The sequence below is a fragment of the Pristiophorus japonicus genome, chromosome 20 (genome assembly GCF_044704955.1).
Source record: "Pristiophorus japonicus isolate sPriJap1 chromosome 20, sPriJap1.hap1, whole genome shotgun sequence".
NCBI classification, from domain to species: Eukaryota; Metazoa; Chordata; class Chondrichthyes; family Pristiophoridae; genus Pristiophorus; species Pristiophorus japonicus.
Genome location: NC_091996.1, coordinates 59,202,063 through 59,216,346, shown reverse-complemented (window position 1 = coordinate 59,216,346; position 14,284 = coordinate 59,202,063). Strand labels below are relative to the sequence as shown.

Below are 14,284 nucleotides of genomic sequence, written 5' to 3'. Positions count from 1 at the left end.
GTTGTCCAGTGTCAGCTGCAACCCTTTATAAATGGTGCTTCATTCATATTGTGGACACACTTCCAGACGGTGTGCTTGCTGCCTGAGCCATTTCCATGATAGAAATGAGGTGATAGATTTGCTTCCCCAGCTGCTTTGGAGTGTGCGTTCCACCTTACCACACTTCCCAAATCCTGCACCGGCCTTAATTCCGATTTCGTGAAATTACCGAGAAATTAATGTAATTCAGCAGCACTTTCCCAACCATGCGTATCGTTATATTCCAGAGAGTCAGGGTTTCAGCGTTATCTGTATTTTACTATTTGCTATCAAGGACATGCAGTGCCTGGAGTACTGCTGATAACTACAGCCTGCTAAAAAGTTGTCTGCTTATCTATGCGTCTCTCATTATTATCATCATAGGCAGTCCCTCGAAATCGAGGAAGACTTGCTTCCACTCAAAGTGAGTTCTCAGGTGACTGAACAGTCCAATATGGGAATTACCGTCTCTGTCACAGGTGGGGCAGACAGTGGTTGAAGGAAAGGGTGAATGGATGCTATGTATGCAATCAAGGTTCAACCTGAGTACTGTTTAATTAAGCAAGGTATGACCTTGCTTCTGCTTTATTTAGGCCCAAAGTGCCTGACTCTCAAAATGGCTGGCCTTTTATACCTGAGCAGCACCATGTGCGTGCTGCTTCATCGCCTTCAACAATGACACCATCAGGTGGCTACAAGCAGAATGTACATACATGACAATATCCTCCTCTCAGATCTTATCACAGTCTTTCACAGGTTGAGACGGTCTGGTGCTTTACGCTCCCGAGTTGATCGTCTCAGTTCAATTCCGGCCTTGGGTGAGTGTGCGGGGTCTGTTGTGGCTGGTGGCTGGATGGCTGACTTGTTGGGGGTGGGAGTAGCCATGTCAGGAATTGCAAGTCCATTTTTCTTGAACAAGTCCGTGATGGAAATTCCGGGTTCACTGATGACCCTTGAGTCCACTGAAGGCTGCTGGTAGGTAGGCTGATCGTCGACGGTTTCTTCGTCCGACTGCTCTGGCTCGTCTGTGTGCCTCAGCTTTGTTTGATCCATGTGTTTCCTGCAAGTTTGCCCTTTCTTGAGCTAAATAAAAAATACTCTGTTGCCCTCCTTGGCCATGACCGTGCCAGCGATCCATTTGGGACCCTGATCATAATTCAACACATATACAGGATCATTAACAGAAATCTCGCCTGACACAGTTGCGCGATCGTGGTACCCTTGTTGACTCTGTCTTCTGTATTCAACATGATTACTTAAATCCGGGTGTACAAGAGATAACTTAGTCTTAAGACCTCTTTTTATCATGAGTTCAGCAAGCGAGATCCTTGTGTGTGTGTGTGTGTGTGTGTGGTGTCTTGTCCTGTAACTCAGCAGCATGCAAGACAAGCGTGTACATACATGACAATGGGGAGCGTGGTTTTCCGCATGCTCCTTCCGCTGTCTGCATTTGGTTTCTGCATGCTCTTGGCAACGAGACTCGAAGTGCTCAGCGATCTCCTGGATGCTCTTCCTCCACATAGGGCGGTCTTGGGCCAGGGATTCCCAGGTGCCGGTGGGGATGTTGCACTTTTATCAAGGAGGCTTTGAGGATGTTCTTGAAACGTTTCCTCTGCCCACCAGGGGATTGCCTGCCATGTAGGAGTTCAGACTAGAGCACTTGCTTTGGGAGTGTTGTGTCGGACATGCAGATGATGTGGCCCGTCCAATGGAGCTGGTCGAGTGTGGTCAGTGCTTCGATGCTGGCGATGTTGACCTGATCGAGAACACTGACATTGGTGTGTCTATCCTCTCAGTGGATTTGCAGGATCTTGCGGAGGCAGCGCTGGTGGTACCTCTCCAGTGCTTTGAGGTGACTGCTGTATATGGTCCATGTCTCTGAGCCATATAGGAGGGCGGGTATCACTACAGCCCTGTAGACTATAAGCTTGGTGCCAGATTTGCGGTCCTGGTCTTCAAACACTCTCTTCCTCAGGCGACTAAAGGCTGCGCTGGCACACTGGAGGTGGTGTTGGATCTCGTCGTTAATCTCTGCCCTTGCTGATGATAGGCACCTGAGGTATGGAAAATGGTCCACGTTGTCCAAGGCCACGCCTTGGATTTTGATTACCGTGGGGCAGTGCTTTGTGGCGGAATCAGGTTGGTGAAGGACCTTTGTCTTACCGATTTTTAAGGCCCATGCTTTCGTATGCCTCAGTGAAGATGTTGACGATGGCTTGGAGTTCGGCCTCTGTGCACAGATGCAAGCTTCCTCTGCGTACTGTATGTCACCTCCAGGCTAGATCCAAGGTCATCCCATCCTCTGTCATGCATCTCTACTGCAAAGGCAGCAGCATCACATGTAATTAGTGCTCAACTTAATCGTATCAGGTTGATATTTGTTGTGCTTGCTGTGGCTTAGAGAAATGTTTCATTCTGGAAAATGGAGACCAAGAGACTACCAGATTGTGGTAAAAACCCATCTGGCTCACTGATGTCCTTTAGGGAAGGAAATCTGCCATCCTTACCCAGTCTGGCCTATTTGTGACTCCAGCTCCACAGCAATGTGATTGACTCTGAACTGCCCTCTGAAATGGACTAGCAAGCCACTCAGTTGTAACAAACTGCTATAAGAAACAACAATAATAAAAATTAAACGAGCATCAACCTCGGCACCAGCTTCGAACACGACAACGGCACACCCACCCTGCAAAGTCCACCTCACTAACATCTGAAGACTTGTGCCAAAATTGGGAGAGCTGCTCCACAGATTCATCATCATCGGCAGTCCCTCGGTGTCAAGAATGACTGGCTTCCACATTAGAAATGAGTTCTCAGGTGACTGAAGAGTCCAATGCAGGACCTACAGTCTCTGTCACAGGTGGAGCCAATGATGGTTGAAGGAACGGGTGGGTGTGGTGCCTGGGTTGCCACGCCCTCCTTCCGCTGTCGACGCTCAGCTTCAACTTGCTCTCAGCGAAGAGACTCAGGTGTTCAGCGCCTTCCTGGATGGAGGTCCTGGTCTTCAAACACTCTCTCAGGCGACCGAAGGCTGCACTGGCACACTGAAGGCGGTGTTGGAACTCGTCATCGATGTCTGCCCTTGTTGACAGTAGGCTCCCGAGGTATGGAAAATGGTCACGTTGTCCAAGGCCTCATCGTGGATTTTGATAACCAGGGGGCACAGATTAGTCAATTAACAGCCTGACAAGCCATACTCACATACCTTTCAGCCAATGTCCTGAACTCATCCATCACCATCCTTGATATGCCCTGTCCCACGGGCAGGGCAGACACACTAGAGGTGGCGGCACAGTGATATACAGTCGGGAGTGAGTAGCCCTGGGAGTCCTCAACATTGACTCCGGACCCCATGAAGTCTCATGGCTTCAGGTCAGGCATGGGCAAGGAAACCTCCTGCTGATTACCACTTGCCACCCTCCCTCAGCTGATGGATCAGTACTCCTCCATGCTAAATACCACTTGAAAGAAGCACTGAGGGTAGCCAGGGCACAGAATGTACTCTGGGTGGGGGACATCAATGTCCACCACCAAGTGTGGCTCGGTAGCACCACTACTGACTGAGCTGGCATCTCTCAGCTTCACACTGAGGACACCCTCCTTCGTGTTGTTTAGCACTACCACCTTACTAAGTGGGATAGATTCAGAACAGATCTAGCAGCTCAAAACTGGTTATCCATGAGGTGCTGTGGGCCATCAGTAGCAGCAGAATTGCATACCACCACAATCTGTAACTTCATGGCCCGGCATATCCCTCGCTCTACATTACCATCAAGCCGGGGACTTCACTGAGGAGTGTAGAATAGCATTGGAGCAGCATCAGGCGTACCGTAAAAAACATTTTTTTTAAATGAGGTGCCAAACTGGTGAAGCTACAACACAGGACTATATACATGCTAAAAAATGGAAGCAGCAGGCTACAGACACAGCTAAGCGATCTCATTATCAATGGATCAGAACAAAGCACGACAGTCCTGCCACATCCAGTCGTGAATGGTGGTGGACAATTCAACAACTAATGGCAGGAGGAGGCGGCTCCATGAACATCCCCATCCTCAATGATGGCGGAGCCCTGTGTAAAAGGCGAGGCTGCCACGTTTACAACCATTGGATGATCGATTTTCGGCCTTCTCCTGAGGTTCCCACCATCACAGAAGCCAGTCTTCAGCCAATTCGGTTCACTCTACGTGATGTCAAGAAACGGCTGAGCGCACTGGATACAGCAAAGGCTGAGCCCCAACAACATCTCGGCTGTCGTGCTGATGACTTGTGCTCCAGAACTAGCCATGCCTCTACCCAAGCTGTGCCAATGCAGCTACAACATTGGCATCAACCCGACAATGTGGAAAACTGCCCAAGTATGTCCCGTCCACAAAAAACAGGACAAATTCAATCTGGCTAATTACCGCCCCATTAGTCTACTCTCAATCATCAGCAAAGTGATGGAAGGTGTCATCAACAGTGCTATCAAATGGCACATACTCACCAATAACCTGCTCACCGATCTTCAGTTTGGGTTCTGCCAGGACCACTTGGCACCAGACCTCATTACAGCCTTGGTCCAAACATGGACAAAAGAGCTGAATTCCAGAGGTGGGGTGAGAGTGACTGTCCTTGACATCAAGGCAGCATTTGACCGAGTGTGGCATCAATGAGCCCTAGTAAAATTGAAGTCAGTGGGAATCAGGGGGAAAACTCTCCACTGGCTGAAGTCATAAACAGCACAAAGGAAGATGGTTATAGTTGTTGAATATCAATCATCTCAGTCCCAGGATATTGTTGCAGGCGTTCCTTGGGGGAATGTCCTAGGTCCAACCATCTTCAGCTGCTTCATCATTGGCCTTCCCTCCATCATAAGATCAGAAGTGGGGATGTTCGCTGCTGATTGCACAGTGTTCAGTTCCATTCACAAATCCTCAGAAAATGAAGCAGTCTATGCCCGCATGCTGAAAGACCTGGATGACATCCAGGCTTGGGCTGACAAGTGACAAGTAACATTCGTGCCATACAATGACTATCTCCAACAAGAGAGGCTGGAACCCCTTGACATTCAGCGGCATTACCATCGTCGACTCCCCCACTATCAACATCCTGGGGGGTCACCATTGATCAGAAACTTAACTGGACCAGCCAAATAAATACCATAGCTTTCAGAGCAGTTCAGAGGCTGGGTATTCTGCGGCTAGTGCTTCACCTCCTGATCTCCTCAAAGCCTTTCCATCATCTACTAGGCACAAGTTAGGAGTGTGATCGAATACTCTCCATTTGTCTGGATGAGTCCAACAACACTCAAGAAGCTCGACAACATCCAGGACAAAGCAGCCCACTTGATTGGCATTCATCCACCACCTTAAACTTTCACTTCCTCCATCACTGGCGCAACACGGCTGCAGTGTCTACCATCTACAAGGCTTTTTTGACAGCATCTCCCAAACCCGTGACCTCTCTCACCGAGGAGGACAAGGGCAGCAGGCATATTGGAACACCATCACCTCCAAGTGCCCCTCCAAATCACACACCATTCTGACATGGAAATATATCACCATTCCTTCATCATCGCTGATTCCAGCTCAAAATCCTGGAATTCCCTACTTCATAACACCTTCACCACAAGGACTGCAGCGGTTCAAGAAGGCGGCTCATCACCACCTTCTCAAGTAATACTAGGAACGGGCAATTAATGCCTACTTGCCACCGACGCCCACATCTTGTGAATTATTTTTTTTTAATCACTTTTGGCGGGGTTGGAAAGCGGGCAGTAACGAATCAGCCGCCCATTATATACCCTGTGTGATTTTCCTTTAAGAACTTATGACGGGCTGCCCATCAGCTTCTGCTAGTTTCCTGCCCTCACTGAAAGTGATAATTAACCCCTCAGTGTTGTGGTTTACACTTGAACAATGGTCACTTGCTAGAAGTACCGCCTCCTCTGAATGAAGGAAAAGACCTTGATTGCGAGTCTCGTTTACTGAACCATTCCAAACTAGGGCAAAACATTTGCGTTGAACTATTCAAAATTTGACTTTTAAAGTGCAACGCTGCCTCCTGGTGCCAAGAAATAGCACTACTTCTTCAAATATTCCTGATTTTATGCCTCAGAAATAACAGTGATCTTGCTCCATATTGTACTCTTGAGGGAGAGTGAAAATGCTGCTGCATTCCTTCTTATCAGGCAGATTTAAGTGACTAGCAGTCCTGGAGTGAGACCTAATCACAACGCAAACCTGCTCCAGCTTTCAGCTGCCTCTCTGGAATTCTCTTTGTCGACTCCGTCACCTTGCAACTTCTCCTCCCGCCTTTAAAAGTCTCCTTCAAAGCCTATCTTTGCGACATGGCTTTCGCTTATCCCTCTAACCTCTTCTTCTACTTGGCTGCTGTGTGGAGGTCTTAAAGACAAAACAAAAATGATAAACTCTTGTTGCATGAGACCGCTTTTTGTTAATGAGAAGAATGGTGAAAACCCAAAGCCATGGTGCACGATGCCTTTAAGAAGACAAGAGTGAAGGAGAAAACACGCTAAATTCATAAGTAGAGCTTAAGTGACCCCAAGATTGTGTTAAGTTGGAGCAGCAAGGAAAGATTAAGGGAGGCAAGGAGTTCCATGGTTGTGATGTCCTGGGAAAGAATACATGCACTTTTATTTACTTTGGGAAACATTTTAATTAGGTAGATTCCAACTTTTAATTTTTTTTTTCGTGGGATGTGGGTGAGACTGGCAAAGCCACATTATTGCCCATCCCTAGTTGCCCTGAGTTAGTGAACCACTGCAGTCCTTGTAGTGATGGTGTTGCAGGATACTGTGCCAGTGAAGATGAATAGATGGCGATATTTGTCCAGATCAAGGTGCTGTAATGACTTGAGGGGGAAAATGGTAATGACACTGTTTCCATGAGCCTTTCTCGGCGGTAGTCGTAGGAGAGGGAGGTGCCGTCAAAGTAACTTTGGCGAGCAGCTTTTTTCCAATATTGATTCTCGAGATGTGGGTGTCGCTGGCAAAGCCGGCATTTATTGCCCATCCCTAGTTGCCCTTGAAAAGGTGATGGTGGGCCATCTTCTTGAACAGCTGCAGAACTTGTGGTGAAGGTGCTTGCCACCATGATGTTGGGGAGGGAGTTCCAGGAATTTGACCCAGCAACGATGAAGGAACAGCCATGTAATGGCAGTGTGTGATTTGCAAATGATGGTGTTACCATGCACCTGCTGCCCTCATCCTTCTAGATGGTGAAGGTTGTGGGTTTGGGAGCTGCTGCAGTGCCTCCTGTTGGTGTACTCTAAAATGTAGATGAAATGTATGTTCGTTCAAATACATCATCTATGAGGCTTATATTCGAGAGTTTGAAACTGTGCTAAGTTAGAATCACCATTCAGAGAGTTGTATCAAAACAGCCAGTCTGCAGCTAAATAAAATGCACAAAATGTCACCAATGGAATAAAAACTGGTCATAGAAAAATTAAATTAAAAAGTCTGAGAGGTGTGGCACAAGCATGTCTTTTGCTGTACCTTTTGTGATTGATACTGTAGAGCTGTTCTTCCTTTTTTTCTCTCAGTTTTACCTGCCTATTCATCATTGTCAACTGTCTGTACGAGATAGTGAAGACGATTGCCTGGTGATGCATTTCTGGGGCGTGGTTGTGTCATTTATTCTTCTTGAAATGTTGGTTAAGGACATCTGAAGTTATGCAACTCCCCTCCCTATGGGATAGTCAAGTGACAGATAATTGCTATTCATGTACAATCTGCTGCCCAAAGACAATGAAAGAAAATGGGCACATCACAAAGAAAAGTTCTGTCAAAACGTCAGTCCTTTAAGAAGCCCAGATACTGTGTTTTGCATAATATGTTTAGAGTGTTTATCTTGTTTTCCCTATAAAGATTGGATTTGTGGAAAACAGTGTAATGTAATCAGTGGGTCTTTTCACACAAGTTAGCATTCTTTTTTTTAGGTCACCTATTTTAATGTTTGAACTGAGTGCCTCCCAGCCAGCATTAACCTATATAAACCTTTTCCCTTGCATAATGATTCCTGTTATCTAATAATAGTTGTTACACAGCATCTAGCAGTTTCTGTGATGGGAAAGTGGGAACAGAGAGCTGACCAAACAAGAGCAGGAGACTAATCATCCATTTGTCCCAATCGCTCTTTGAAGACCATTGGGGAATACAGGCTAGTCAATGGCATAATCTCTGGTCCCTCGTTCAAGCAGCTTTTTACCCTATCAGCACCTACTTCCTGTTGGCCATCCAGTTAGAATATTTAAAATATATAATTGATTTACTTGTGTGTAATGGGGTTGTGATGGAGTTGTAGTAGTCTAGAAAAAATTAGAAAGAAAGACTTGCATGTATACAGTGCCTTTCATGACCTCTGGATGTCCCAAAGTGCTTTACATCCAATGCAGAACTTTTTGAAATGTGGTTACTAAATTACAGATAGACAGCAATGTGTTTATGACAAGATAATCTGTTTTTAGGTGTTGATTGAGCAATAAATATTGACCAGGACACCGGGTTTAACTCCCCAACTCCTCTTCAAAATAGTGCCATGGGATCTTTTGCATCTATCTGAAAGTGCAGATAGAACTTAGGTTTAATGTCTCATCAGAAGGACAGCACCTCCGATCGTGTAGCACTCCTTCAGGACTGCATTGGAGAGTCAGCCTTAATTATGTGTTCAAGTCTCTGAAGTGAGGTTTGAACCCGCTTTTTTTTTACACAGCGAGTTATGATCTGGAATGCACTGGCTGAAGAAGAAGCAGATTCAATCGTTACTTTCAAAGGGGAATTGGATATATACTTGAAATGGAGTAATTTGCAGGGCTATGGGGAAGGGAGCAGGGGAGCGAGACTAATTGGATAGTTCTTTCAAAGAACTGGCACAGATAGTGGGCCAAATGGTCTTCTGTGCTCTATGATTCTATGGATCCCACCTAAATTTAATAGTACATCCATCAGCCCATCCATTTTTAACAAGCTGAGCAGAAGGGGTTTTATTTTACAAGTGGCAGGCATGATGTTTCAGCAGAGAATATGTTTGAGAGTAACACCATTCTTTACTGTGTAACAATGCTCCTGTGCATCTTTTCTGAACAAACATGTCACTAAAACACGAGCAAGTGTGTCTGTTTTGTGGCAAAACATTTCAGATGACTTATAGATGAGGTTGTTACCAAATTGATCATTGTTAACGCAACAACCTCTGCTCACCCGCTCTCATTGAATTGATTCTGGCAGGATGAAGCCAAGTGAAACCTCCAGTGGTACCAAAGGAAGCTGTCTCGCCCTCGGGGCCCCTTTTAAAAATTCAAAAGAATTCAGATTCACATACTTTATTTCAACCCATTTCTGTCAGTTTTTGAATTTAAATTTTTATATTAGTGACGGAACCAAGCTGAAGAAGTTGCTGAGGACGATGATGAGGGAACCGCATTATTATTCATACAGTTGCAGTCCTAGATTCCTGTTAGATTATTGCTGTGGAACTGGTTGAGCTGGAAGGCATTCTGCTATGTCTACCCATCACCAATGTTCCCCCTAATTTTGTTTTGAGTACACGGTCCCTTTGACGGGCTGCGCGGCCCATTCACTATTTCACGCCTGCGCAGCCGTGCAGCTCACCAGGAATATTGCCCGTGACACGTCTGTGTGCGCTGACCTCCCAGTGCAGCAACACCTTGATTTTAAAATTCTCGTCCTTGTTTTCAAATCCCCCTCTGGCCTCGCCCCTCTTCATCTCTGTGACCTCCTCCAGCCCCAGAATCTTCTGAGATCTCTGCACTCCTCCAATTTTGTCCCCTTGCTCATCCTCAGTTTTCATCGCTCTATCATTGGCGGCCGTGCCTTCAGTTGCCTCGGCTCCAAGATCTGGAATCCCCTCCCTAAACCTTTCTGCCTCTCTGTCTCTCTCCTTTAAGGCGCATCTTAAAACCTTTTTGGACAAGCTTTTGGTCATCTGACCTAATATCTCCTTATGTGGTTTGGTGTCGAACTTTGTTTGATAATGCTCCTGTGAAGCGCCTTGGGATGCTGTATAAATGAAATTTGTTGTTGTAATATCTTCATAAATTATCTGGAGCTTGAAGTCAAAAATAGTGATTACATTTGCAGATGATACCGAGCCAATGAAGGTCATAGACTGCAAAGCCGAACAGGATAAGCTATGTTGCACATAGGCAAGTTACTGTTGTTGTGAATGCCACTGGTGCTCTGAATGAACCCGATTTACGGTGTAGGGCCATGCTCCAACATTGGAGGCAGCCCATAGGTCAGCTTTTACGTTACAAGTACAAAATCAACAGTAATGTGGTATTTCTTAATGACTGGGTTGAATAAATCTGATGAAAAATGATTGCAGATGACTCGAGGAGTCTTGCTGAGGTGCATGCATTCCAACAAATAAGATTTACTCTATAAACTGGCTCGGAAGATGGAAATGGAATACTTTGTAGGACTATTCCAGGCCATGTCTCGAGTCCGCAACTCAATTGGTATTAAAAAAATCAATTGAAACCACACTTGCATACAGAGAATCCGAAGATATAGGATACCTTCAATTCTGGCATTGTTACAGCAAATGTTTTCAGGGAAAGTGCCTTTATTCTGAACTGCTTTATTCCAGTAATTAATTTCAGCACACTTGCGCACATCCACTCACATAGACCCTCACATCCATGTGGTTTTCATAGGTGGCGATTGTAGGCCACTCAGTGTGTCGGTATCTCTTTGAACATTGATCTATGGACCACCTTGATGGTGTGCTTGGCAACATGCAGGAATGACCCAGTAACCTTGAGTGGGACTGGAAACATTGACAAAGCTGCAGACAATGGACATGCATTGACCATTCTGCTAACCATGGCCATGCATTGACCATTCTGTAGACAATGGCCATGCATTGACCATTCTTTAGACAATGGCCATGCATTGACCAATCTGTAGACAGTGGCCATACATTGACCACACTCCAGACCATGGCCATGCATTGACCACACTCCAGACCATGGTCATGCATAGACCATCTCCAGACCATGGCCATGCATTGGCCATTCTGTAGACAATGGCCATGCATTGACCATTCTGTAGACAATGGCCATACATTGACCATTCTCCAGACCATGGCCATACATTGACCATGCCTCCTAGTTGAGAACTCAACACTGCTGTGCAACTGCAAGGCCAATCCTCATGAAAGATCAAATCATTTTTTTAATCCATCAATTAAGTTACTGTGGTTACCATTAACATTAGTAGATGATGCATTTTCATTAATTTCCATAACTTGATACATCAATGTATTGTGACTTGGCTTGTTCCTCATCTTGTGTTTTTTCTCCACAACTTATGAAACTTTTTGTTCTGTTTTCTAGAATGTTCTGTTCATGCCCAATGTATTGGAATACCTGACATGTAACGATGAAGAGGACGATCTTCAGAAGATTCTAATGATTCCTGCATCTCAGAAGGCCAGGCTAAATGGTTACCGGGCAGTTGTTTGTAACACCACCACCAAAGTGCGGAAGGAATATTTTCAGGAACTCGCCAATGAACTTAAAAGCCAAGTGGACGTCCAGAAAGTCGTGGACAAGGTGAGTTGCATTTAGATCCGATTTTTGAAAAAAAAATCTTCTTTTTTTTTTCTTTGTAGAACCCTCCTGCACATTCTAATGATTTCCCAATGTGGGAGAGCTGGGCCTCTTGATGTGTGCCTTTTCATTCCATGTTGATTGTTCTCATCCTTAAGATGAGTTCCTCTTTGTGTAGTGTCCCAACTAGTCAAAGTTGCACAACTGGGGAAGATGCATTTGATTGTCCATCAAGGTGTCTGGCTCCAGCATGAGAGATCAGGAAGCCCTGATCCATTGAGATATGCTTGCACTGAATTTACTTAGTGATGTAGAATAGCTGCAGTATCCCCGATTCACTTGCTGCAAAACTGAACAAAGGTTGGCACCATGATAGGTGTGGGGTAATTTTCCTCGGTGGCACTGCCAGTGGGGAGACTCGTCCGCCAGCTGTACATGTTGGGAAATACATTGGAGGAGAAATTCGGTCGCGCCTCTGTTGCGGCGTTAATCCAGGCGGAGCGGTGCTTTTGGCGCTTTGAAAATGTTTGCGCCTCCCGCCTAGAAATTCGTCAGAATTGGTCGAATTGTTGACGGGGGGCGATAAATCAGCCATTGCACACCAGAGCTGGGGTGGGGGTGGTGCGACAATGAAAGTTTGGTCGGTAAATTTTGCTGGCCCAATGCGCATGCGCGGAACTCCGAATCAGATCCCGGGATAAGCTGAGTCTTAAACGTATACCAATGCACCCATTAAAGTTTTCAAAATCACTTGTTTTCAAGCTGTACTGTTATGTCTGTCTTCCGCTGCAAACTCGGAGGCTCACGAACCGTGCTCTGTGTAAACGTTGGGCTGACTGTGACTTCCGAGGGAAGCGTTTCCTCATCCCTTTAAGTAGCCACCAGTTAACGACTCTGCAAGCCTGTACTGACTGTTTTTCCAGACGTTGTTATTGGCGGGCGCTCAATGAGGCGCATGCACGGAATTTACCGACCGGGGAGCAAGCGTGCCCGTTGCACCAAGCTTATGTCATGATCGGTGTGATCGGCAGTAGCCAGGCGTGAATAGTTTGCACCCCCGGTGAGCTTCTAATTAATTTTCCGTCGGGACACTAAAAGCTGCGTGCATGGTCGCTAAACTCCAACACTCGCATTAACGCCCCGTCTGGCCGCTAACTGAGGAGTTAGAGAACCAAAAATCTAGCCCTTTGTGCCATAAATCACTGGTTAGGCCTCAGTTGCAGTATTGTGTCCCATTCTGGGCACCACACTTTAGGAAGGATGTCAATGCCTTGAAGAGGGTGCAGGGGAGATTTACCAGAATGGTACCAGGGATGAGGGACTTATTGTGCGGAGAGACTGGAGAAGCTTGGATTGTGCTCAGAGCAGAGAAGGTTAAGGGGAGATTTTAAAAAGGTGTTCAAAATTATAAGGGGTTTTGGTAGAGTAAATTGGGAAAAATTGTTTCCACTGTCACGAGGGTCAGTAACCAGAGGTCACAGATTTAGGGCAGTTGTCAAATTAATCAGGGACGATGAGAAATTCTTTTACGCAGCGTTGTTAAGATGTGGGTTGTACTGTCTGAAAGGGCGGTGGAAGCAGATTCAATAGTAACTTTCAAAAGTAAATCAGATAAATACTTGAAGGGAAAAAAAATTGCAGGGCTATGGGGAATGAGCTGGAGAGTGGGACTAATTGGACAGCTCTTTCAGTGAGCCGACACAGACACGACGGGCCGAATGGCCACCTCCTGTGCTGTGTGATTCTGTAATAGAGACGCAAGAAAGTCCCCAGAGCCACGATTCCCCAGCCATGGCAAGTTAAAGATGTTGCTCGAGCCACTGTAGGACGATGCTGAACAGAGGGAAGCCTGCCCTCCGAGTGGGAGAAGGAAATTGCTGTGGAAAATCTCAGCAAGTTGCCTTCCTGCACCTGTTAATAGCCTGCTGCCGCAGAGCACAGTTGGCAGGATCATTGAATTGCATCCGCATACACTTTTATTTTTTAAAAAGCCTCTTGTTGAATTATTTAATAAAATAGCCTGAAGCTTGTAGAGACAGAACATGGGTTGATAGAATAAATGGGTGTCATGGTGCCAGAAGATTGAATACCATGTTGGTGAGAACATTTAATTGAAGGGGACATGACACTGATTTGATTCCTTGTATGTTCACTCTGGGATTTATTGGGACAATTGTTTAGCAGTCAATGCCACTTTTTTAATGTAAAGGTAACAGATCCAGAGTGCCGAAAACAGATTAAATATTTTGAGTGACCAGTTTCAAGGAGCTCGGTGGGGCAATAGGAAGAGGATTTCAGTTTTTGGGCTTCAAGGGGTCACATTGGGTTCATCGCATTGACATCTCAAGTGGTTCCCTTACAGGACTAATGCGCTTCATTTCATTTTTCTCTCCAATTTCCTTGCCTTGCCTGGGTTGTGCGCTGATGGAAGCTGGTTGCCTCAGCCAGGTGTTCACAGGTCAACCTTGACATTGGGCCCAATCATGCTGGAGCAGGGCATCTGTTACTTGGACCTTTTCCTGCAACCTTCAGCTCAAGTGTTTTCCACCATAACTTGAGGGAAGTGCGAGCTGCTCACGACCCAGCGAGGACAACGTGGCATCGGAAACTTAGTGAATGGTGAGAACAACCAAAGAGATTGAAGGATTGAGAAAGAAACCGAGGATCAATGGAGAAGGAGGGTGAA

At 45.9% G+C, this 14,284-nt stretch overlaps 1 protein-coding gene across 3 annotated transcripts in view; it reads left to right on the top strand.

Annotated features, from left to right (window-relative positions):
• Positions 1-14,284, top strand: part of abca2 (ATP-binding cassette, sub-family A (ABC1), member 2) — a 592,651-nt gene that overhangs the window by 332,289 nt on the left and 246,078 nt on the right. For all 3 annotated transcript variants that reach the window (XM_070862856.1, XM_070862855.1, XM_070862857.1), the window contains exon 8: positions 11,383-11,601. In XM_070862856.1, the coding sequence (XP_070718957.1) occupies positions 11,383-11,601 (219 nt within the window). The remainder of the gene's footprint in view (positions 1-11,382; positions 11,602-14,284) is intronic.